Genomic DNA, 25,482 nt, shown 5'->3' with positions numbered 1-25,482 from the left:
TGGTGTAACCACAGAAAGAAAACATGGTTTTAAAACACTGCATTTTGACTCTTTGTCCCATGTAGGAGATAGCCTATGGATAATAAAAAAAAAGGAAAGAAATTGTAAACTTCATTCAGTCATCACAGGATTAGCATCGATATTTTCATTAGATGATTACATCTCCATCACTAGGAATCACAATTTTCAGCACACAAATGACAGGCATGCAAGTAAAAATCCTACCATCTCAAAAGTGAATTAGGGGTTGGAGGAGCCCGCGCTGTGACATAGCAAGTAAAGCCGCTTGCCTGCAGTGCCGCCATCCCATATGGACATCGGTTCTAGTCCCAGCTGCTCCACTTCCAATCCAGCTCTCTGCTATGGCCTGGGAAAGCAGTAGAAGATGACCCAAGTCCTTAGGCCCCTGAATCTTCTTGGTAGACTGAGAGGAAGCTCTTGGCTCCTGGCTTCAGATCAATGAAGCTCAGGGCATTGCAGCCAATTGGGAAGTAAACCAGGGGATGGAAGACCTCTCTCTCTCTCTCTCTCTCTCTCTCTCTCTCTACCTCTATCTGTACCTCTACCTCTACCTCTACCTCTACCTCTACCTCTACCTCTACCTCTCCTTCTCTCTGTGTGTGTAACTCTGACTTTCAAATAAATTTTTTTTAAAAAAGTGAATTGGGAATGGCACTATGACCTCAGGTGGCATTTTTCTCTTTAAAAAACTATGTTTCCTGGCTCTTTGCCCTGAAAAGGGAGAAGCAGAGCAGCCCAGTAACCGGGATCTCGCCTACACTCATGCTGTGCTCTTGCCAGCATTTCTCCTCACTGGGGGAAATGGCTAAAAGTGTAGAAGCCATACAGACTCCTCCTGGTGCCAGGAAGTGAGGGGGCTCTCACAGCCGGGGAGGTCGGGTTCCAGGGGTGCAGGGTGCAGGGGGCAGGTACAGAAGCTGCTCACGGTGAAACGACCGCTGGGGGTCTATGAGACCCGGGGGGAGGAGACTGCAAAACCTGGGTGGGCTTCATGCCCAGGGAATGCAACAGGAGCCAGGATGCAAGCAACCCAAGCATCTCACCACCACTCCAACGAACCGGTCTCCCTGTGCGATCTGCAACAGGGAAAGCCAGCCAGAAACACCGAGGGAGGAGCAAGAACTCAGCCCTCCTGCAGTGTAGCACGCAGGTGCAGCTCCAAAACTAAGCCAAATGCAGAATCTCTGCTTCCCCAAGGCCCCGGGGTGCTGCAGCACCCGCCGAGTCCTGCAGTCCCAACGGCAGGAAGAGAGAGATACCTTCCATCCTGTGGTCCACTCCCCCAAAATGGACACCGGACCCTGTCTCACTCTACACCTGGGTGTATGGGCCTGGGCTCCCCCAACCAGAACACTGAGGCTGGGGGAGGAAGGCTCTGCCCCACGGGAGCCCCAGGGTGACCAAGGTGTGCTCCACCTGCCGGGTGCACCCGGGGAGCCTGGAGGGGTGGTTGGGAGGCCCGCAGCACGGGTCCCTCTTGTAGAGTGCAAATGCACCCCACTGACCACGACACCTACTGGCGGCTGGCACTTGCTGGTGCTCACAGCTGCGCTGCTATGAACGCTGTAGGGCGAGTGCGTTCTGGCAGATGCCCCGCACTTGGAGCCCAGTGTCCGCTGGAGGAGGCAGGAACATTCACAGATGGTGGGCGCTGCCAGAGCTTTCCAGAAGGGCCCCAGGATTCCTCCCCTACGCAGTAGTGCTTCCTGGGGGCTCCTGCTGGTCGATTGGGCGTCTTGCTGACATCACCCGGGACCTGCTACTCCCTGGCCATTCGCTGGCATCGCAGCTGCCGTGAGAGTTTCCCTGAAGACAGAGAGGCACTCACGTGCTGCTGGAGCGACGGGAATCCTCATGCACAGTACCAGGTCCCATCTCTTGCTCTTTTGCCTTGAATTCTGAGAATTGAGTCTTACATCTTCTTGGCCATTGACAGAGTTATGTTGCAAACATTTTCACCATTTTAGGAGAATTTCTTGATTCTTTCATTTCTTGATTTTGATGTTATCTCAGATTTTCACAAATTATCTGTGGCATTGGACCACTTTTGGTTTGTTTGTTTTTCACTTTCACCAGTTTGGTAAACTGGTATGTTCAAAAATTAAACAAAATTGTTTAAGGCATCCACAGAGAAAGTCCTTTTTTTTTTTTTTTTTTTTTTTTTTTGACAGGCAGAGTGGACAGTGAGAGAGAGAGGCAGAGAGAAAGGTCCTCCTTTTGCCGTTGGTTCACGCCCCAATGTCCGCCGCAGCCGGTGCACTGCAGCCGGCTCACCGCGCTGATCCAAAGCTAGGAGCCAGGTGCTTCTCCTGGTCTCCCATGGGGTGCAGGGCCCAAGGACCTGGGCCATCCTCCACTGCACTCCCGGACCACAGCAGAGAGCTGGCCTGGAAGAGGGGCAACCTGGACAGAATCTGGTGCCCTGATCGGGACTAGAACCCCGGGGTGCCGGCGCTGCAGGCGGAGGATTAGCCTATTGAGGTGCGGCGCCGGCCTATATTTTTTTTTAATTAATAGATTAAACAAACAAAATGCAGTGCCAAACTGACATAAAAGTTTCTAAAACTTGGGGCCATAGTTATGGCACAGTGGGATAAGCCATTACCTGGAAAGCCAGCATCCCATATGAACCAGCACAGCACATGTTCAAGTCCCAGCTGCTCCACTTCCAATCCAGATCCCTACTAATGTGCTTGGGAAGTCAGCAGAAGATGGCTCAAGTGCTTGGGCCCCTACCACCCACATGGTGGACCTGGATGGAATCCCAGGCTCCTGACTTTGGCCTGGTCCTGCCCTGGCTGTCGCAGCCATTTGGGGGCAGTGAACTAGAGGATGGAAGATATATATATATATATATATATATATATATATATAAATCTTTTTAATGTAAAATTTATTTTTAAAGGCTTCTACTTATGCCAGCCTGAGATCCTCCACTTCATTTTTTTAAGATTTATTTATTTGTTTGAAAGAGGTACACAGAGCAAGAAGGAGAGGCATAGAGAGAGAGATCTTCCATCCACTGGTTCACTCCCCAGTTGGCCACAATGGCCTGAGCTGAGCAGATCCGAAGCCAGGAGCCAGGAGCTTCTTCCAGGTCTCCCACATGGGCGCAGGGGCCCAAGGACTTGGGCCATCTTCTACTGCTTTCCCAGGCCATAGCAGAGAGCTGGATTGAAAGTGGAGTAGCCGGGACTAGAACCGGTGTCCATATGGGATGCCAGCGCTGCAGGTGGCAGCTTTACCCACTATGCTACAGTGCCAGCCCCCCTCCACTTTGAAAATAGCTCACTTTGCTTCACTTTTCCCCTCTATGATTACTGCTATTCTTTATCTTTCTTGTTTAGGAAATAGCTGACTATCACAAGGCCTTGGAGATGCTCTTCATGGATGGGACAAAAAGGCAGATGAAGGGCAAATTCGTGCCCTCTCATCTTCAGAATCTCCCTGCTCACTGGACACCAAACCTCCAGATTCTCCAGCCTCTGGACTCCAGGACTCACACCAGTGGCTCCTCAGCTCCCTGGCTAGCAGAACTACCCCCTCAAATCGGAAGTTACACCATCAGCTTCTGAGATTCTGAGGTCTCTCAACTGGGACTCAGCCAGGCTGCTGGCTCTCCAGATACCCAGCCTGGCACACAGCCTATCATGAGACAACTTATCCTCCGTAATCATCACAGCCTCTAAGCAAACCAAACCCCCTGGGGCTGCCAGTGTGAGACCACGTTGAGTGATTGACCTGGAAAGGAAATTCAGAGTGAACTCAGGTCTGCCATGGTGGAAAATTTGTGATGGCTCTCCATCACCATGCATGCCTATCCCATCCCACCATAGCTGCATTCTTGGAGATACAAAGACAAGGCTGCTAGTCAAGGATCTGTATTCTTCAATGCAATGAGCCTAACCAACAAGAAAAGGACCGGTTTCAGATATGGAGAAACCCCCAGTGACCTGGCTTGAAGACCAGATGCCAAGTGCATCCTCTGCACGCTCAGTCACAGCCAGATCAGAGAATTCTATTTGTGATGTGGAAAGTAAAGGCTAGGGACTGGCACTGTGGTGTAGTGGGTAAAGCCACCTTCTGCAGTGCCGGCATCCCATATGGGTGCCAGTTTGAGTCCTGGCTGCTCCACTTCTTATTCAGCTCTCTGCTACGGCCTGGGAAAGCAGTGGAAGATGGCCCAAGTCCTTGGGCCCCTGCACCTGAGTGGGAGACCCAGAAGAAACTCCTGGTTCCTGGCTTTGGATTGGCACAGCTCTAGCCATTGCAGCCAATTGGGGAGTAAACCAGAGGATGGACGACCTCTCCCTCTCTGTCTCTCTGCCTCTCCTTCTCTCTCTGTGTAACTCTGCCTTTTAAATAAATAAATCTTGAAAGAAAGAAAGAAAGAAAGAAAGAAAGAAAGAAAGAAAGAAAGAAAGAAAGAAAGAAAGAAAGAAGAAAGAAAGAAAGAAAGAAAGAAAGAAAGAAAGAAAGAAAGAAAGAAAGAAAGAAAGAAAGAAAGAAAGAAAGAAAGAAAGAAAGAAAGAAAAGGCTGGCGCCGACTATAAGGCTGAATCCACTGCTAGTTCCAAGCATTTTCCCAGATCGTCATTTGTGACATAGCGAGAAAGTGAGTGAGGTGTCTGCTCGTGCTTGTGAAAGCAGCTGCAGCATTTTGGCTGACGGTGGAGGGAGATAACCTGCCAGAACAAACCTCCTTATTCTGGAAGCGAGAAACGAATGCCTGAAAGGACCTTCATCTATAAGGAGGGCAGATCAAAGCGTCAGGCTTCTATGCTGAATGAACGAGATAACAGCACTGCTCAGGACTGCGTGACAGGCTACAAATGGAAATCCTTTGTAATCAGGCACAGCGAGAACTCCAGGGCCTTCAAGTTCATCAACAAGCACACACTGCCCATGCACTGTGGGAGCAGTAAGCAGTAATGATAACCCAGCTCCTCCTCCATGATACCCTCCCAGACTGCTATGCCAGTGCCATGGAGAGGAATTGTTTGGAGAGTAACAGTTTCCAGGATTGGGTTTATTGTGGATAATGTGTCTACACTTCTCCCTTTTACGGGTGCTCTTCATCCCAATATCAAAGTTTATGCCTCCAAACACCAACTCCTTGACCCATTGGATGGATCAAGGGGTGATGGCAGCCTGTATGAGCTAAGGAGGACCTTTGCATGGGCCATTGATGCAACTGAGGAAAATATTAAGAGGACCATGCAGGCAATCTGGGAGATTGACAGCATCTTTGACAGCATCAGGACCTTGCTTGGGCTTGGGGTGATGTCACCAAGGAGCACATGATCAAATTTGGCAGAAGACAATTTGTCCATGACGTCAAAGAATGAGGGTGACATTGGGGTGTTCCTAGAGGTGGTTCCTGAGGGCCTGGTTGATGTGAAGTTGCTGGGACTAGAACAGGAACACAGAGCTGAAGAGGCAAGAGGAAAAGTTGCAAAGTGACAGATGACTATAACATATCTTGCTCTTATGGCACCTATTTAGATTGTTGTTGTTAAATGAGAATGATAAGAGCTGGTGTTGTGGTATAGCAGGTGAAACCACCTCCTGCAATGTCAGCATCCCATATGGGTGCCAGTTGGAGTCCCAGCTACTCCACTTCCCATCCAGCTCCCTGCTAATGCACCTGGGAAAGCAGCAGAGGTTGACCCAAGTCCTCGGGTCCCTGCACCCACTTGGGAGATCCAGAGGAAGCTACTGGTTCCTGGCTTTGACCTGGCCCAACCCTGACCATTGTGGCCTTTGGGCAGTGAATCAGTGGATGGAAGATTCCCTCTCTCTCTTTCTCTCTGTCACTCTGACTTCCAAGTAAATAGAAGAAACCTGTCTTTTAAAAAATTAAAACACACAAATGCCCACTTGTCAAAGAGATGAAGTCTCAAAATCACACCACTTTCTAACTCTAAAATTGCTATTTTACTAAAATTGTTAACTCTAAAATTTGCTATTTTAACGAAAAAGGTGCAAGAGCTGTTTCTTGGGCACCTGTGACACTCACAGGTCCAAATCTCCTCTGACAGTTCTCTTGATTTTTTTTTTTTTTTTGTCTTTAGATCAGCTCCTAAATATAGAAACCACAATCAATAAAAATAAAAATAAAAAACTTTTTATCTTAAAAAACATTCTTTGAAACTTCCCAGAGGGGTGCTTGGAAATTCACAAGATTTGTTCTTCCTCCATGCAAAGCGAGTGCACGAGGTGCTAGATGAGGCGGCCTCGGCGCTCCTCCGCCAACCACAGCTGCTTGGGCAAAGTCCTCACATCCAAAGAGATGCTCAGCTCCCTGGGGCCAGCTTGCATCCGTGAAATGTCATCCATAGGAATATTCCAGACGCTGCACGCTTTATGTGAAGGCCCTGGAGTTTCATCAGCACCCTCGCCACTGGAATGAGCTCTACCCTTAAGGAGACACTGCTGAAAAGAAGTGGTCATTTCCCAGTAGAGGAGCCTCTTCTCCGGGACTTTCGTGTCATTAGTGGCTGTGATAAATTAACCACGGTCCTCATCATCCACAAACAGTTTTCATTGACTATGATGTGAGTCTGGTACAAGCTACAGGCCCTCAGCCCAGGGCACACGGGGGCTTGTGCTGGAAGTCGGGTAGGGGCGAGGGAGGGGAGGGGCATGGGTCAGGGACAGATCAGTGAGCTGGCCTGGCTGAGGCCACCATCAGACAGTGCCAACAGGTGTAGTCATGATTTGCCATCTCCAAGTTCTAAGCAGACGCTTCCTCCCTTCCTCGCTTTGTCCAAGTAGACTGTAGCCCAGGAGGCGGCAACAGGACTAAACTACAATGCAATTTGATGGTGGTTCTTTTTGGGAACATTGTTGCTGTTCTTTCATTTGCCCTTTCTCTTATTGAGGAAGCTGCAATGTAACAACCTTGACTTGTGTCCATTAGGCACAAATATTTTCCAGTGGCCTCCAATTTTCAGGGACCACCCTGCAGAACTCAGAAACTCATTCCGTCTCCTGAACTTTCCGTGCAATGCAACAGTTTTCTTGTGCTCATATAGAGATGCGAGCTGAGGTTCTTGATGCAGACGATAGGAGGGAAGCTAACTCCAGGGCCTTGGCAGTGGCTCAGCCACTCTGTTCTCTGAAGACCAAATCGCGAAAATTCTTGTTGCACCTGTGCCCAGGCTCAGGCCAAACTTAGTAACAGCCATTGTTTTGACGTAAAGGATTTTTTTTTTTTTTTGAGATTATTACTGCCCTGGGTGGGAGAGAGACTGTTCAAAACAATTGTGAGGGGCTGTTGGTTTTTTTTTTTTTCTTAATATATTTCACTTATTTGAAAGGCAGAGTGACAGCAGGAGAAGGAGAGACAGAGAGAGGAGAGGGAGCTCTTCCATATACTGGTTCACTCCGCAAATGGCTGCAACAGCCAGGTTTGGTCCCAACTGATGCCAGAAGCCAGGAGCTCCCTATAGGTCTCTCTGGTGGATGACAGGGTCCTGAGTACGTCGGCCACCATATGCTACCTTCCCACTGCACCACAGCAGTGGCTTTAAGTGTCCAGATGCCCCTATGCCTCTCTTTGGCATCTCCCTGGGTGTAGCTTGTCTCATTCTACAGAGACACCTGCCTTTGCTAATCTGGGGCTGAGCTGTCCTGGCTCTCTATATAGACAGCATTAGCCCACAGGGCTGTGACAGTGCAGATGTGTCCTGCCCCTCAGCCCTGCACAGGTTGCATTTGAATCTTACCTGGTAGAAAATATGATCTCAGTAAATCCAGTTCTCAAACTGCCTTAGGCAACTCGCTGGCTCCTCATTAATTAGTTTAAAAAAAGGTGGAGCTTTTGTATTCCAGTGAGATGTGTGCCTATATGAATATATGATTTCGCCTTTTTACAAATTGTCCTAGGGGCCAGCGTTGTGGCATAGCAGGTAAAGCCGCCACCTGCAGTGTCAGCATCCCATATGGCCACCAGTTTGATCCCAGCTGTTTCACTTCTGATCCAGCTCTCTGCTAATGGAAGAGGGCTCAGCCACAGCACAGCCAAGGAAAGCTGGGCAATGGGAAAAGCTTGGCTCACCTGTGTTACGGGGATAGGCCTTCCAGGCAGGGCTAGCGACAGAGGGGGCTAAAGAGAGGGGCCAGTGCCAGAGCATAACAGCCTGTTCAAGGGACACAGGTTTGCATGGGACATGGAGACCACTGTGGGGACGAAGACAGAGGAGTGGTGTGGGCAGACATCAGTGTCAGAAGCTTCACCCCGGGGCCAACATTGTGGTATGGTGGGTTAAGCCGCTACCTGCAACACTGGCATCCCATATGAGTACCAGTTCAGGTCCTGACTGCTCCACTTCTGATCCAGCTCCATGCTAATGTGCCTGAGAAGGCAGCAGAAGATGGCCCAAGTCCTTGGATTTTTGCCACCCAAGTGGGAGACCCAGTCCTGATTTTAGCCTGGCCTGGTCTTGGCTTTGCGGCCAACTGGGGAGTGAACTTGCAGATGGGAGATCTCTCTCTCTCTCTCACTCTCTCTCTCCCTGCCTTTCAAGTAAATACATAGATAAATATTCTTTAAAAAAGAAGCAACTTCACTTTGGCAGCCAGAATCTACTCTGAGGATGGCCAGGGGCTGGGGTTGAGGGCACAGCACAAAGACACAGGACCTACCACAGCCTCCATGAAGCAGGAAATGGATGGTGAGGCCAAAACTGGGAGGAGGTGGGGATGGGAGAAAGAAACAGACACAGAAATTATGTTTATTAAGATTTTTGTTTGTTTGAGAGTGCAACAGAGAGAGAGGTAGAAGCAGAGTGATCTCCCATCTACTGGTCCACTCCCCAGATGTCTGCAACAGTCAGAGCAGGACCAGGCCAAAGGCAGGAGCCAGGAACTTCATTCAGGCCTCCCACATGGGTGGCAGGAACTGAAGCACTGGGAGCCATCTTCTGTTGCCTTCCAGGTGCATTGGCAGGGAGCTGGATCAGAAGTGGAGCAGCCAGGACCTGAACTGGTGCTCACATAGGATGCCAGTGTTGCATTCCTATACAAGATGTCGGCCTCCCTGATAGCAGCTTAACCTAATCACACCGCAGCCTGCCCCAGAGAACTTCTTAAAAGGTCGAACCAGAGGACTTGGGGCCAGGACAAGGGAGCAGGGAGTCTGCATGTACAGACCCACCCCAGCTGTGATGGCTTTAAGCCCAAGGGATGTCCTCAAGCCAAACTGAACCCTCTCTGCATGTTGTTCCTCACCTTTGCTCTGTGGCAACCTCAGGGAGTTGCTCTCTGTCCCCTTATGTGGCCTCGAGATGGCAAGGTGGCTGCTGTACCTCCAGTTCTCATTCTGGGTAGGAGGAGGAGGTAAAAGCCTTCCTCTTTGCCACAGTCTGACTTTTGACCTGGGAAAGAATGTCCTCCCTCATCTCACTGGCCAACACCACTGCAAGGACAGCTGGGATGAGTGACTGCCATGGAGCACAGGAGAACCCCGAGTAAAGTCAGCGACCACTCAGGAAGGAGGAGGGGACCAGGACTGGACGCAGCCTGGACACCTGGCAGCATTAGCCCAAAGGAGGGGCAGAGGAAGAGTCCAGGGGATGGCCTGGCTATGACAAGCCCAGTTTCATATATTTTTTCAAAAATAAAATGAGAATAGGTGAAGGGTCAGCTTCTAGAAGGAGTCCAGTGGCCTCAGCTCTGGGACTGCATCAGGGTCAAGTTCAATGCACCTGGAGTTCATCCCTGCCCTTGGGCAAAGCTGTACCTTTTTCCCCATCGTCCCTGCAGCGCACATGGGCAGGGGCCCTGAAACAAGTGCCTGGAGTTGACTGGCGGGGTGGGGGCAGGGCCTCTGACGTCTCTGCCCACCCTGGGAACTCAAACCTTTGCCTTCAGCAAGGCTCCTGCAGTGGTGACCATGGCTGTCTGGGAGGAGAGAAGTGACTCGTTCCCCATCCCCACTCCACTCCAGCAGCCTGGATGCTCACCCTGTGGCCCAGAGCTGCCACCTGCACTGTTAATTATATGGAGAGTGAGGGACCCTTCCTTGGTGATTTGCTCTCCTGCACAACCAGCGATAGGGCTGGGACAGTGCTGGTGGGTTGCTGCTGCCTGTGTTCCCGACAGCCCCTGCTGGCCCAGGGACCTCAGAGCAGGCAGGGCAAGGCCATGGTCTTGGCTGCCTTCCCCTTTCTCTGGGCCTCAAGTATAATATTTAGCAGCTCCTCTGTAGCACATGCCCTAAAACCTCTTCTTTCTGCTCCCTGTAATAGTGGCTGTCCCTGGCAGCCCCCAGGCCCTTCCCCTATTCCTCTGCGAGCTCTCCCAGGCACCCTCACCTCTGTGGGCCCCAGAGTGGCTCAACCCACTCTTGCCCCATCTGGAATCCTTTTCCACTTGCTGCCTCCTGCCTGAGCCGATGTTCCCTGCCCTGGCTCCTTGGAATTCCAGTGTCTTGGTCCACTTTCTGTCACTGTAATAAATGCAGGAACCTGGCTGACTTAAACTAGAGGTGGACCACGGCTCATTTCTGCAGGCTGGGACATCCCAGAGCATGGCACCTGCTTCTTCTGGGGAGGACCTGGTGCCGCACCACCTCATGTGAAGGAGTGGGAGGGAACAAGAAGCAGGGTGGCATCCACTGCCGGCAGAATGAGCTCCCACTCCCATAAGAACCAGCTCACCCTCAAGTGATGTTGACCTCTGCCTGGGTGTGGAGCTCTTAAAGCCACTGCCTCTCAACACCACTGCATTGAGAGCAAGGTTTCAGCCCGACCTCTGAAAGGGCTGAAATCGCACCCAAACCAGAGTTCCTATTGGCTCTGGGGGCTCAGCGGGGACACAGCCTCCCAGGTGAAGCCAGGGTGACAGCACCTGCTTTTTGTCCCTAGAACCTTGGACACATCTTGAGCAGCACCTGCTGTGGCCTTACCTGTCCTGGTCTGCTCCGAATGGTGAGTGCATCAGATTTAGGAACGACATCTTCTTGTCTATACTCTCAGTGCCTCCCAGGGAAATGGTGAGCGAGTGAATGAGTGAATGAGTGATTAGGTTAATGAATGAGTCATCACCGAGTGAATGAGTAACTGCCTGAATGATTGGATGGATAAGTGAATGAGTGACTCAATACTGACTGAATGAGTGATTGGGTTAATGAATGAGTCATCACTGAGTTAATGAGTAACTGCCAGAATGATTGGATGAATAAGTGAATGAGTGACTCAATACTGACTGAATGAGTGATTGGGTTAATGAATGAGTCATCACTGAGCGAATGAGTAACTGAAAGATTGAATAACTGAAAGATTGAGTGAATGAGTAGTCAGTGAGTGAATGAGTATATGAATGAGTGACTGAGTGAATGGAAGTTTGGGATACTGGATCTTCCCAGACTCAGGCACAGTCCAGCCACACAAGTCTGACCAGGAGAGGCAAGTCCCTTGCTGTCCATCCTGTGTGCATGGGTGGCCAGGGGAGGTGCTGGGCAAGGAGGCAGGAGGTGTCAGGTGAATTTTCCCCCTGCGTCATGAAGGATCAGGTATACCCTGGTCACATACTTCCCCATGGACTGGAAGAGTGAACAATGCGGAGACCTCCCAAATATCATGGTCACACTGTCACACACACGGTCACACACTCATCTTCAGCAACTCACACTATCACACACTCATACTGTTACACACACACCCAGCACTCATGCACACTCACACTGTCACACTATCACACACTCACACCCAGCACTCACACACACTAACACTCACACTGTCACACACTGTCACACTCACTCCAAGCACACTCACATTGTCACACACTCACACTGTCACTCACCCACACATCACTCCTGTCCAGTCCAGTCATGCTCCTTGGTCACATAGCCCTTTCTGGAAGCCACTAATAGACATTCTCTGGTCTGAGTTCCCAAAACCCATCTCCTCCTGTCCCTGGAAGCCATAACCTGATTTTGGCCCACATGTCCACCCCTCCCACATGCAGCTAAGCCCTGCTGTGGAGCCCACTGGCAGATCACACCTACCCCCCCCCACACACACACACACTGCATTTGGTCCAGGACCAAGGAACTGACCCAAGTCAGAGGCCAATGACAAGGAGGTTTGCTGGGGGCAGCTGGGAAGTATGCAGGCAGCAGGCCAGGGGCCACAGGGACCGAACAAGAAGATGCAGCCGGTGCCCAGCAGACAGGGGCACCGCTGTCACGGAGGGTCTGAGCTGCAGCCTGACGTGCACCTGGCCCTGGGGGAACCCAGCTGACGTTGCTGGGCAAGTGAGCCCAGTTTCTGCTCACCCCTCACAATGTCCCTGCGTGGAGGCTGGTGTTGGGGGATGGGTGAGGCCGGGGACATGGCTAATTAAAAGTCCCTCCCAGGGGCAGGGCGAGGGTCTCCAGGCCAGCAGAACCAAGGGATGCTACATGAACATGGCATCACCTGCAGCCACGTGAGAAACACGAGACCGAGGTGGACAGGGTCCAAGCTACTGTGGGCTGGGGCTCAGGGCGGGAGGCACCATCAGCGCTGGCAAGGGCTGTGTGTCTCCTGTCTCATGACCTGAAGTCCTGTTCCTTGATTTAAAAAAAAAAAACGAGCCCAGGAGTCCATTAAACCACAGAGATGTGACACATAAGTAGATTTCCTGAAGACTTTCATGGGGTTCCAGAAGAGGCCCACGTGGATGTCGCCACTCAGGGCAGGCCCTCCCTTGGGTGTCGCGGCCCCCGGGCCCCAACACAAGAGGTGACCCAGGGAGGCTGTTCCACTGTCTCACCTAGCTCACTCTGGCTCCTGAGGCTGGTGGGGAGCCAGGGAAAGGGCGTGGCCTGTGGTGGGCCCCTCCCCAAGCCCCTGGGCCTGCCCCGCCCTCCTGCCCCCAGGGCACAGGGTCTACGGGAGCCAGCAGTCCTGGAGTGAGTCCCAGAACCCACAAGGCTGGCCTGCTTTTGATGACTGTTAGGACCCTTGCCCTGGGGAACTGGGCCTCTTTGGGCGCACTCAGCCCAAATCAAGCCAGGGTTTGCCAGTCTCTTGCTTTTGCCCTGGTCTCTCCGCCCAGTCTCTTCCAGGCCCCTCAATCTGTTTGGGCTGCTGGCCACAGACTCCCCTCTGCCTGGCAGGAGGCTGGGCTCCCACACTGCCCGGGCCAGCTAAGGCTTCCCACAGGGTGTCCCTCTAGGAGCTGGGTCTGGAGCTCCCTGGCCCTGCTCCCTCCCTCTCGGAGGCCCCAAGCTATGGCATACAGCTGGCCCTCTCCTCCCAAAGCTGCCAGGGTCAGAATCCCTGTGAGGTCAGGGGGTTAGGCCCAAAGCTACCTGTGGGTACTTCTGAAAATGGTGTGGAAAAGAAGCCAGCACTGTGGCCCAGCGAGTTAAGCCACCACCTGTGCTGCCGCATCCCATTTGGATCCGAGCTGCTCCACTTCCAATCCAGCTCCCTGAAAAGGCTCCTGGGAAGGCAGCAGAAAGATGGCCCAAGTGCTTGGGCCCCTGCCACCCACATGGGAGGCCTAGATGGAGCTCTAGGCTCCTGGCTTTGGTCAGGCCCAGCCCAGGCCATTGCAGACATTTAAGGAGTGAACCAGAGGATGGAACCTCTCTCTGTGTCTCTCTCTCCCTCTGTCACCCTGCTTTCAAATAAATAAACCTTTTTTAAAAATGTGGCAAAGCAAAATTAACTTAGTTTAATCTGGTGCAAAAAAAATTTAGGGATTTAAAACAATTTTTTTTTCATACTATATATTTCACAGTATTATGAAAAACTATGCTTGGATTCCCAAATTCTTTGCATCAAAATAAGCTCATACTTATACCTACATTTTTTTGACAACCTTTCCGGAGTGCTCTTATACCTCTGCATCTCCTGTTGAGATAGAATCTAACGCGAAGCTCTCCTGGATACTGCCTGTTCTGTTTTCATGCTGAAAGGAAAGTGGCGCCTCCTGGTGTTGGCACGGTGGGCCCAGCCCCAGCCAGCCCAGGGCACAGGCTCTGGGGTGCAGACGCACAGAGCTCCTGCAGCAGCCGCAGCTGCTCCGTGGTCTCAGCAGGGCACCAGGCTGTCGGGTGTGGAGGGAGTGCAGGAAGGCAAAGTGAAGTCTTGGGAGCAGAGGTGATGGAAACAAGCTCTCTGTGCCCTGCTGCTATTGTGGAAGCTGGAGACGCCATAGCCAGCGAGCTCGGTCACCCCCAGGACAAAGGCAGGGCCCCAGCAATCCCACTCCTGCCATCAAAATCGAAACCCAGGGGATGGACCCAGGGGCTGACCTTTCCCTGCTGGTCACTCCCAAGGCAGGTTTACACGGAGACAGCTTCCTTCCATGGGGGAGTCCAGGCTGTCCCCGGGGCCCACAAGCACCATCCCTGCAGCTCCTGTGAAGGACCCAGGCCACGCCGCCCATCATGGCTGTCCAGGCCTGCCCGAGCCAGGGCCAGGGCTGCACACAGTGGAGCCGGGAGAAGCTGGGCTGAGCTGACTCTGACCCAAGCCCAAGCAGCCCTGCCACACCAGGGCACTCCCTGTGGTCTGGGGCCTGGGTCAGACTCCCAGTCTCCTCACCTGTGCAGCAGGGTCCTGGTGCCTGCCGCCCAAGTTCCCATGTGGACTAGATAAGGTCACTTAGGGTGGCACCCAGGGGGGCCAACACCCAGGGATCACGCCAAGCAGGTGTCAGCCTCTGGGCCCCAACCCAGCAGAAGCCACCACGCAGCTGGCCCGCCAGCACCCACCAGGCAGAGGGCGCGTGCTAAGGGAGTGTAGGAGACCTCAAGGGAGAGGGGGCCCAGGGATCCCCAGTTCCGTGGGACGGGCGGACAAAAGAAACACACACGGGCGCCCCCAATGGTTTGTCAGCTTTGTTTGTTTGTTCGCTTCCTTCTGTTTGGAACACTGGGGTTTATTTTCAAACAGGCCGGGCTGGTGCCTGCGCCCCACTCAGCAGCTGCTGGGGGACACATGCGGGCACAGGCGCAGACGCCGGGTACTCAACTAGGGCGGGAGACACAGCAGCTTCGGGAACTCTGGCCGACGCCACCGGGCTGGCCGGGTGGGGCTCTCTGCGAGCCCTCCCCATCTGCGGGGGAAACGCCTCTAGGCCTGGGCATGTTCTTCCCTCGCAGCGTCCCTTTGCTTTTCCAGAGTTTGAAAACAACAACGAAAAAAAAAAAAAGAAAGAAAAGAAACACACATCTTTCCAGGACCGGGCGCGCTGGTCAGGTGGCCTCACGCATCACTGCACCCGCTCAGTGAAGTTCTCGGGGAACACGCCCCGGCATTTCTCCAGCTCCTTGTGCTGGTTCCAGTCGCTCTCCTTCACGCCCATAAGCCAGCCTTCATCCTGCAGGCCAAGCAGAGCAGGTGCAGGCGTGGGACACCTCCTCCAGGGGGCATTCCCGGATACTCACCGACACCCACAGCCACCTCGCAGGGGCCAGCCTGCTCTCTGCGCCTGCCTCTGCACTGGTCAGAACAGCTCCCCCATCCCAGGCCCAGGGACTTCCCACCACCGGGGCGAGGGGTGTGGGGGGCGAAGGGCGGGGAGAGCCTTGCAGTGGTCATGTCCCAAGGAGGCCATCAGCTGCCCTTCCAGGCTTCCTGACCACTACAAACAATGCCAGGGACACTTACCAGTGAAAAAGCTACTAGAAGGATCCAAGGCCACCCCACGAAGCCCTCCATCTCCAATTGGTCCTTTGCTTCAACACTGACCCCAGGTGCAAACCTACTGGGGCTGCAAGGCCACACACCCCTGCCTGGGGCTGGGTGCTCCCTGCCTGGAGGGGGAAGGCTCTGCCTGGGAGCCTCCTGGGTGTTTATTACTTCCCTCTGTGTCATGATCTGTCTTTTGATAGACCCTTTTGATGCCCTATCTGAGCCCTGGGCAGCCTCCCCAGGGTGATCCCCACTGTGGGCCACAGGCCAGGATTCAGCCACTTCAAATCCCACACAGACGGGCCGGACCCACTGACGGGGCTGGCAACACTGGGAGGCCTTGGAAAACCCGCAGAATTCAGGCCCAGGAAACCCTCACGACTCGAACCTCCCTAGCCCTACGGCTCTCAACTCCCAGCCTATAGTCACCACCACGCCCCTCCCTCCCTGCCCCGCCCCAACGGGCTGCCTTCCTCCCAGACCTGGTAAGACCCGCCCCAGAAAATGAACCCCTTGGGGCGTGTTCACCAAAAGGACTCCCCAGCAGCAAGAGAGGAAAGAGAATGGCGGGCCACCGGGGAGGAGAAAACCAGGATGGAAGGGGCAGGCATGGAGGCGAGGAGGTAGCAGTTGGGGATTCCCTGCGGTGCACGGTGGGTCTCTGCTGCCCCCTGCTGGCCCATCCCTGCCACAGCCAGCCCCAGAAAGAAGCTCACCTGCTCCTCGGGGTTCTGGAAGGGGATCACCAGCACCACGTCGCCGGCCTTGAGCTGCAGCTCATCCGTGTCGGTGGCTGTGTAGTCGTGCTGTGCCTGCACCTGCACAGGTTGGGGAGCACCTGTCAGGCCCTGGGGTGTCCCCTCCAGCTCTGCCGTGGCAGATGGACCAGGGCTTCATGGCCACCTTGCTGATAGGAATGCACCCTCTCCCGGGGGGTGGTCCGCTCACCTTGAACATGAAGCCAGGGGGTAGGTCTGGGCGCCCAGCCCCGCTGCCGCCCTCCACGGCGCCGTTCACAGTTGCTGAGAAGGTCTCCACCACCACAGCGGGAAGGGAGCTCTGGGGAGAAGAGCACGGGTCAGCCGGGCAGGGATCAGGTCCGGGGAGGGCAGGGGCCATGGGGAGGGAAAGGGAGGTGTCTGTGCCCGGTGCCAGGCCCGCCTGTCCCCTGGATCCTCGGCAGGAACCGTGTCCTGGACCAGCAAAAGGGCAAAGGAGCACAGAGGAGCTGCGGGCAGGCAGACGGACAGATGGATGGGCAGGCGGACAGACAGCAGGGAGGGAAAGACAGGGCTCTGGTCCCTGCCGTCTTACAGAGGCTGCTTCGCTTGCCGCCGTCTCCCCAGGCTCCTGGGCTCCGGCTGCAGGCTGGGTCCCACCCGCCACCTCTGAGGCCTCTGCTGGCTGCAACATAAATGTCGGCATGGGGTGAGACACAGGACAGATGCTGCGACCAGGACACAGGGAACTGGCCACGGGGCAGCCGTGGCGGTGGAGGCCTAGAGCCGGCCACACCCTTGCACGATCCGGGGAGCAGCTGAAGAGAAGGCTCTGGCAGGCACGGGTACGTGAGTGATGTGTCCTGCAGAAGCGTGGGACCCAGCCCTGGGGCGCCACCCACAGGCCTTGCCTCTGAGTCCCCAGACCTGGCTGAGCCTGGGTGGGCCCTGCCCACCCACCCGTGTCCATCACAGCTCCTCCCAGCTAGGCGGAGCCTGAAGCGTGAGCTTGTCCAAGCCTGAAAACAGTCTCAGGCTGACCTGAGACTCGGCCACTTCCGGGCACGAGGCCCCAGTGACTCAACCTCCCCAGCTCCTATCTCTTCATCTGCAGAAGCAGGACGTGTGTGGCTGACAAGGTTGTGGTGAAGAGTAAAAGAAAATTCTGCAAAGTGTTTGCTATTAACCAGTGGGTGCTCAGAAGGCTCCTCCTCCCTGGTGTGAGTTGGGGGAGCAGGAGAGGCAGGTGGGACCCCAGCCAGGCTCACCCACCCCTGCCCATCCTGGGGCCTCGATGGCCTGGTCCGTCCTGCACCCCTACTCTGGCCTCCTCCTCCACCGCACACCCAGGTCGGGGGAGGGGAGGAGAAGGCATGTGGGCACTTACTTGGGCAGGCCCCGGCTCGGCCGTCTGGCTGGGCCAGGCCACAGCAAAGGTGCCCTCAGCAGCGCTGGGCTCCCTGGAAGGCAGGCTGCCTGCTGGACTCTCTGTGGGCTAGTGACAGGCCACCAGGAGAGAACGGGGCGTGGGGGCGGGGAGGGGAGCAAAGGCCGGGTGGAGGTGAGGGGAGGGGCACGGGATGAGAAAAGACAGTCATGAGCAGCCAGTGTTGGTGGAGACGGAGGCAGTGTGCAGCCGAGGTGGGGCCTCCTGGCCGCCCCTCTCCCACCTCCTCGTTCGGGCCACCACCAAAGGGACGGCAGATGAACTGGCCCCCATGGTGGAGCAGCCGCAGCGGCCCTCATGAGAACAGCCTGCAGCCTGTAGCATGCTCGCTCTCTGTGGCCTCCTGAGGACCTGGGGCCTGGGCTGCAGTGTGCGACACCCCCGCCACCACCGCCACCAGGGCATCTGCATACCTCACCTGCCGGCCTCAGCCTGCACCTCAGCACCCCAGCCTGGGTCACGAGGTCTCGGATCAAGCCCAGGAGACAAGACTGCAATTCTGGCTCCACGGCCACGCATTGTGGGCACATCCTAAGCCTGGGCACCCTGAGCTATCGGGAAGGGGTGACACCTGTCCTGAGTGAGATAGCCTTCCTGTCAACAGGCCCTGTGTCCTGGTGCAGGGGTTAAGACAACGGCTTGGGATGCCCGCATCTCACATCAGAGTCTCTGCCTTTGAATCGCAGCTCTGCTCCAGCTTCCTGCTAACGCACACCCTGAGAGGCAGCGGGGATGGCTCAGGTGCTTGGGTCCCCACCATCCATGTGGGAGACCCGGATGGAGTTTCAGGCTCCCAGCTTCAGTCTGGCACGGCCCCAGTCACCGTGTCCATTTAGACAGTGAACCAGTTCATGGGCAGTGTGTGTGTGTGTGTGTGTGTGTGTGTGTGTTTCTATTTCTCCCTCCTGCTGCTTTTCAAATAAAATAAGATTTTTTTTTAAAGGCACTGGCTTTACCCTGCCTCCCCCGCCGCATCCCTGCCTCCCACCCTCCTCTCCCCAGCTTCCTGGCCCCTCCCTGTGCAACCCCACCACCTGAAGCTCCTGCAAGGCAAAGAAGCCTGCACCCCCTGGCCCTCTGCCCACCAGGACACGAGGCAGCATCACCACGACCCTCATGGAAGTCTCCACACGCGTCCTGCCCCTCGGGCCTGCCTCAGCGGTAAAAGCAGCACACCACCAGAGGCTGGCAGCCCTGCGGGGTGTGTGCGAGCGAGCGCAATGCGCCTGCACTTGCAGTAGAGTCTGGGCATGCGCAGAAGGGCGGCTCCCCGAGGGCGGGGCCCCGGGCGCGCACGTGGCTTACCTCCCAGAGGTCCCACGGGATGGGCTGAGCGCAGCAGTGAGGATAGAAGCACAGAGTTAGCACGCGAGTTAGAGACAGAGGTGCGCCAGCGCTCTTCCCCCCTCCCCCCGGAGGGAGGGAGCCCACCCACACCTATCCCGTGGGCCCTGCAGCCCAGGATTGGCCCCCTCTCAGGGGCTTCCAGACCGCAGACCAGCGGGGTGCTGCCAGGAGACTCTGAGATGAACTGGAAGTTGCCAGAAGTGTGGGGCCGGCCAGCTCAGCTGACCCAGAGGTGCTGACTCAGCAAGCCGGGGGCCTGGACACCAAAGGCGGGTGGGACATGGAGCCCAGAGCCCAGGGCCCCGCCCACGCCCAGGCACAACCAACCTGACCGGAGGGCGTGGGTGCCTTCACAGGGCTCGCCACGGGCGGGAGGGGGTCGAAGTCCAGGTCCAGCAAACTGGCCTGCTCCGAGAATCGCCCTGGGGCCTCAAACTTGGCAGCGGGCAGCGGCAGGGGAAGAAGGCGGTTAGTGAGTTATGTATGGCACACAGACACGGCACACAGGATGCATCCCTGCACACGTCCACCTCACGCACACTCAGGACCACTGCCCACGGCCACATGCCCTGGTTCAAGATCCCACCCACAGGAGGGTAATGCCCAGTGCCCAGCTCACCCAGCCACAGCCCTACTGTAGAGCATCCTCCCCAGGGGTCAGTGCAAAGCCCCAGCTCTCTCTTGCATCCTCTGCAGCCTGGGGCAGCCTCCTGGGCCTGCATCTCTGCTTTGCTTCTGACCCCCATGAGCTCAGGAGACCTCACCCCTTCCTGGGCCCCCATGACCATCCCAGGACTCCCTGACGAAGAGGTCTCAAGTTCAAAGGCTTTACACAGATCTCCTCTGCCCCCACCCCCAGAAAGGGCTGCACCTGCCCATGTAGCCTCGGAAGCCAGCCTCCAAAGTGGGGGTCCTGGCACCAAGGGGCCCTGTGTCAAAACCAGGCTTTGCCCTGCAGTCACTCCCAGAGACTCCCTCAGTGAGCCTGGGTGCAGCCCAGGAATGGGCATGGAGCAGGCACTGGAGCCCAGGAATATGCATGGAGCAGGAGCTGCCCCCAGGAGACTGGGATGAGTGGCCTGCCCCACCATGAGGAGCCCCACTGTATGCTGGGCCAGACTGTCGCAGGTGGTGGGGTCTTTCCTGGAGCCACCCAAGGGGAAAGCCCCAGATGAGGCAGGAGTCATCACTCTGAGGATCTCCAGAGGCCAGAGCAGCCGCAGTGGCCAGAGGACGAGGCTGCCTACAAGGAGGGGTCTGCTTGGTGGTGGCCCCCATCTCCACATGCGGCTTCCCTTACAGGCCACAGAGGACTCTCTCCAGACCCAGTAGTGGAGCCATGTAGTTCAGCATCCTCCCTCCATCCAGGATCCAGGCCCATGTGCAGGGCTGTCAGGGTGCCCAGCTGGCTCCCCCACTCCCCACTCTCTTAAGAGGCATCCAACAGGGGGCACCCTGCAGGCCTGCCACCATCCCAGTCTCCATCAAGCAGTATGAGACCTGGGAGTGGGGGAAGCGGTTCCCCAGCGGGGCCTCTACATTCCAAGGAATGCCCAGGGCTGGCTGTCCCACAGCTCAGGGGACAGAGCTGCAGGCCAGGCTGGGGTCAGAGGCACAGAGCCCAGGCCAAGTGAACTCACCAAGCCCCAGCCCTGGGCCTGCCCGGGGACCAATTTTCCTTCAGGGGCAGCCCAGGGTCAGGAGGCAGCTGCTCCCACCCCCCAGCCTCCAGGCCTCCCACCAGCCCAGCCAGCAGCCGGCAGCTCTCCCCTACACCCTGCACAGACAGCAACACCCCCCCTCCCAGCTCCCAGGACATAATCACAAGCTGGCCGCCTCCCCCTGCCCCGCCCCATGGGGTGGTGACACTGGGCTACTCACCACACCACAGCAGGAAGCCCGGGAGGTGCTAGCATCATGAATAAGGAGGAGCCCCCACCCCATGCAGCACCACCCACAGTGGCTGGTCCTCCCACAGCAAATCAGACCCAGCAGACCCCTGGTCTCTGGAGAGGGCACAAGGATACGAGGAAGGCATGCAATGACATGGAGGGACAGATGCGCTCAGAGCCCTGGTGCAGGTGGTCTCTGGCTACCTCCCACCCTGCCATGCCCTGCCCTGCCTCGTCCTAGCACTCGCTCCCTGGACAGGCTGCAGGTGGATGGATCCAGCATCTCTAGGGCTCATGCCAGCCATCTCCACGTCTGCCCACTCGCTGACCACTGCCCAGCCTGTCCCAGCCCCACAAGGGGACCACAGCAACGAGCTGCCCTGAGGGACACCAGCCTCCTCTCCCTGCCTTCCCCTCTGCCACCTGCTGCAGAGACGGGCTCGCCTGAGTCCCACCTCGACCAGCCCAGCACCTACCCACAAGCAGCCTTGGACTAAAAGGTCCTTGGTTCTGACCTAAAGTCCTTCCATGGGGGCTTGAAGCCCACCCTCCCTTAGACAGAAAAACCCCTGTTCTCAGTTCCCAGATGCCTTACCCCTCCCTCCTCCCTCCTCCCTCCCTGCCTGGACTCTGGGTCTGTGCAGAGGAGCCTGGAGGCAGGGCAAGGCCACAGAGCTCCAGCCATGACCACCACCGTCTGGATTGGCCACTCCACAAAAAGCAGGGCCCTGTGGGTGCCAGGAAGCCACGTGGCCCTGCAGAGATGACGTATCACCCTGCTCGGTGCCAAGGAGGCATGTCCCCACCACCACCACCACCACCACACCCCCCAGGTGATGGCTCCCTGTTCGGCCTTCCTCCTGTTTCTGGACGGACATTCCACGCCTCTAGGGGCAGTAGCCACTCAGGGCTCCTGTACTGCCTCCCTCCAGTGTCACTCTCCCACCAACTGAGTTCTCTCACCCTCTCCTGGCCTATGCACCAGCTCCTCTCTTGTCCAGAGGGCCGCCTCTGCTCATGGCCACCAGAAAAAGGCCGCCCTCTCCAGGAAGCCTTCCCTGACTGCACCAAGTCCTCCATGCCCTCAGCTCCCTTCTACCACTGCATCAGCTGTGCCACCAGGCCACGGCTGAGCTGACCACTGCTACGAGGCGGGCAAGCACCTTTCACCTGAGCCCCTGCACCTGGCCACAGGCCACGCCCTGAGATGGACAATGGGTGATGGAGGGATGACGGGGACCAGACCCCTGGCCCTGGAGATGGATGCACAGGCACGGGGATGGAGGGTGGAGGCCATGCACGCTCTGAGAGAGCAGGAGAGTGAGGACTGGGCCGCGGCGGCCGCGGCTGACCTGGGAAGGGGTGGTCACGCTGATCTCGGGGACAAACGTGTCCTCAAACAGGCTGAGGATCTGCTCCTGCTTGATCTCCTTGGACGGGGTGTGTTTGGGAGGCGGAGGGACGGGTGGGCCTTTCCGGAGCTGTGGGCCGGCAGCGGGTGAGGGGGGCCGCGCAAGTTGGGGTGGGGTGGGGGGAGGAGATAGAGACAGAGCCACGGTTAGTCATGCCCCAGGCCAAGCCCCCACCGCCCCCCACCACACTCCCACAGCGGAGCAACAGGAAGACACCAAGGCCACGGGCGCCCCCAGGAGGTCCAGAAGAGCTGTGCAGAGAGTAAGAAAAGGGGGAAGACGGGAGGAGGGCACAGGTAGGAGGCAGTGGGTGGCACACAGAGGGTGCGGGCTCTCAGCATCATCTGTATCCTAATAAGCTTGGGGCCCAGCGGGGCAGCGGCCTAAAACCCGCACAGCGAGATCACTGGGCGCCCACATACCTCCCTGATGCTCTACAGGAACCAGGAGGACCTGGTGGGCGTGGTCACGCCTAGGCCACACCCCTACCCACAACTGAGTAAGTCAGGATGGATGGACCATCCTGCCCGCCCTCAACAGGATGGACGGTCCAGAAGCCCTAAGTCTGGCCTCCTGGCCCCCAACACTGACCCTCTCCTCTCTGTCCCTTCAAAGGTCCTCCACGGCCCCAGGTGGGGCTCCTCCCTTGGCCTCCTGCAAGAGAGACCAGGCGAGGGAAGGGGAGGGGAAGGCAGGCAGCTGCCTCCGGAGACACTGGGGGGCTAGGAAGACAGAGTCCAGCCATGGAGGGGGAGGGGAAGGTCCTGCAGAGCAAGGAGAGGGGGACACTTAGGGAAGACAGACAGTCACAGACGACCGCTGAAGGGGCCCAGGCCCTCTGGACAAAGCCTCTGGCTCCAAACCTGCTCAGGCCAGGAAGGAAACAGGAGAGAGAGGGAGGAGATAACAGCAGGGAGGAGGAGGAGGAGGAGGAGGGTGCACCTACCTGAGACGGGGACTTGGGGATGGTGGCCCCAGGGGCAGCCCCGCTGGCCGGCTCTGGCTCGTGGTTGACTCTGATCTCAGGAGTGGCTGCAGGGGAGCCATCTGGCGGAGGCGAAGGGCTCTTGTTCCCTTTGGCAGGGGCGTTGTCGCTGTTGGGCAGGACAAGAAAAGAGCCTAATGCAGGCCGGCCTCCATTCGCACAGGGGTGAGCTGTGAGGAGGGGGATGCACGTGTGCCCTGTGGGCGCACACATGACATTCTGTGCAAAGGTGCATGTGTGTGCCCTGTGGATGCACATGTGATGTGTGCATGTGTGTGTCCCATGGTCACACATGTGGCATTGTGTGTGCACGTGTGTATCATGGGTGCACATGCAACATTCAGTACAAACATGTGCATGTGTGTGCCCTACAGTGGCACACATGGCATTGTGTGTATGCACGTGTGCATGTTTGCTCTGTGCATGCATATGTGACATTGTGTGTGCCTGTGTCCCATGATCACACATGTGACATGTTGCACATGTGCACATGTGTGCCTAGTGGTCCAACACATGACATTGTGCGTGCATGTGATATGTGCATGTACACATTCCATGGTTGCACATATGATGTTGTATGTCTGTTTATCCCATCACACATGTAATATTGTGTGTATCCCAAAGTTGCACATGTGACATTGTGTGTCATAGGTGCACGTGTGGCATTCTGTGCAAATGTGTACATGTGTGCCCTGTGATGACACATTGCACTGCATGTACACATGTATACATGTGTGCTCTGTGGATGCAAATCATGTGCATGTGTGTATCCCATGTGGCATTGTGTATGTCATGGTCGCACATGTGACATTGCATGTGCATGTGTGTGCCCTGTGGATCCATGTGTGCCTGTGTGTGAGAACGAGTGGGAATGAAGAAACCTGCACGTGTGCCTGCCTGAGTTCCCGGCAGGAGGCAGGACCCCAGACTGCAGGTGCATGTGGTCCCCAGGGGTGGGGCAGGGCCTGGGAACCCCTGCAACTGGAGGCCAGCCCTGCAGCCCCACGCACTCCACTGCACTCTCCCCCAACCATGCTGGTGGGCCTGAGATCCACAGCACGAGAAAGCCAGACATCCTAGAGGCAAAGTGAGTCTTCCCCACGTCACGCAGCAGCCCCTCTGCCGGAGGGCCCCCGCTCCCTGCCAGTGCCCACCCTCCTACACAGACGCCGACCACAGCGTAGTCACACCATGGCCCCTCAGCCCAGACGCCTCCCAGTGTGCATGATGGTGAGCCATCAGAGGCCACTGGAGGCCCAGGTAGGGCCTGGGTGACAGGCCTATGTTTGTAGACAGCACCTGCAGATGCAGCAGCAGCCAGTACAGCAGCCATGAGCTACAGCTGCTTCTTTGAATTCCACTACAACTGAATTAATGACAATTGAGCATTTCACTCCTTGGTCACCCTGGCCACATTTCAAGTGTGTGGGAGCCACCTGAGATGCCTGGCCACCGTGTTTGGCTGGGGAAGGCCTAGAAAGACACAATGAGAGTTACTGCCCAAGCCGCCTGGTAGGGCCAGGGGTCTGGGGACGATGGGCAAGGTACTGCTCATCTCCTCTTCTCTGTTTTGAATTTCTGCTCATGGGAACCTACTTGTATCCTTAAAGACTTACTAACGGGGCCAGCGCTGTGGGGCAGCAAGTTAAAGCCCCAGCCTACAGCGCTGGCTTCCCATATGGGCGCCAGTTCAAGTCCCAGCTGTTCCTCTTCCAATCCAGCTCTCTGCTATGGCCTGGGAAAGCAGTAGAAGATGGCCGAAGTCCTTGGGCCCATGCACCCATGTGGGAGACCTGAAAGAAGCTCTTGGCTTCAGACTGGCTCAGCTCTAGCCCTTGTGGTCATTTGGGGAGTGAACCAGCAGAATGGAAGACCTCTCTCTCTGGAGCTACCTTTCTCTGTAACTCTTTCAAATAAATAAAATAAATCTTAAAAAAAAAAAAAAGTCCTACTAGGGTAGTTCAAACTGGAAAAAGTGGAATTGAAACTGAGTTCATTTTGGTGCAAAATTTTTTAGGATG

At 56.1% G+C, this 25,482-nt stretch overlaps 1 protein-coding gene across 42 annotated transcripts in view; it reads right to left on the bottom strand.

The window, feature by feature from the left end:
• Positions 1–14,850: 14,850 nt before the first annotated feature.
• Positions 14,851–25,482, bottom strand: part of BIN1 (bridging integrator 1) — a 50,966-nt gene continuing 40,334 nt past the window's right edge. For 8 of the 42 annotated variants that reach the window (XM_051848781.3, XM_051848783.3, XM_051848786.3 and 5 more), the window contains 9 exons: positions 23,423–23,570; positions 22,417–22,545; positions 19,500–19,607; positions 19,131–19,154; positions 17,766–17,873; positions 16,974–17,063; positions 16,608–16,718; positions 16,376–16,477; positions 14,851–15,345 (listed from right to left, as the gene is read on the bottom strand). In XM_051848781.3, the coding sequence (XP_051704741.1) occupies positions 15,238–15,345; positions 16,376–16,477; positions 16,608–16,718; positions 16,974–17,063; positions 17,766–17,873; positions 19,131–19,154; positions 19,500–19,607; positions 22,417–22,545; positions 23,423–23,570 (928 nt within the window). In that variant the 3' untranslated portion in view covers positions 14,851–15,237. The remainder of the gene's footprint in view (positions 15,346–16,375; positions 16,478–16,607; positions 16,719–16,973; positions 17,064–17,765; positions 17,874–19,130; positions 19,155–19,499; positions 19,608–22,416; positions 22,546–23,422; positions 23,571–25,482) is intronic. The other 34 variants (XM_051848802.3, XM_051848803.3, XM_051848796.3 and 31 more) reach the window with 7 other exon arrangements.

Source organism: Oryctolagus cuniculus, chromosome 3 (assembly GCF_051225735.1).
Source record: "Oryctolagus cuniculus isolate XC-2025 breed Fujian yellow rabbit chromosome 3, ASM5122573v1, whole genome shotgun sequence".
Classification (NCBI taxonomy): domain Eukaryota; kingdom Metazoa; phylum Chordata; class Mammalia; order Lagomorpha; family Leporidae; genus Oryctolagus; species Oryctolagus cuniculus.
This window is presented reverse-complemented; position numbering and strand designations above follow the sequence as displayed.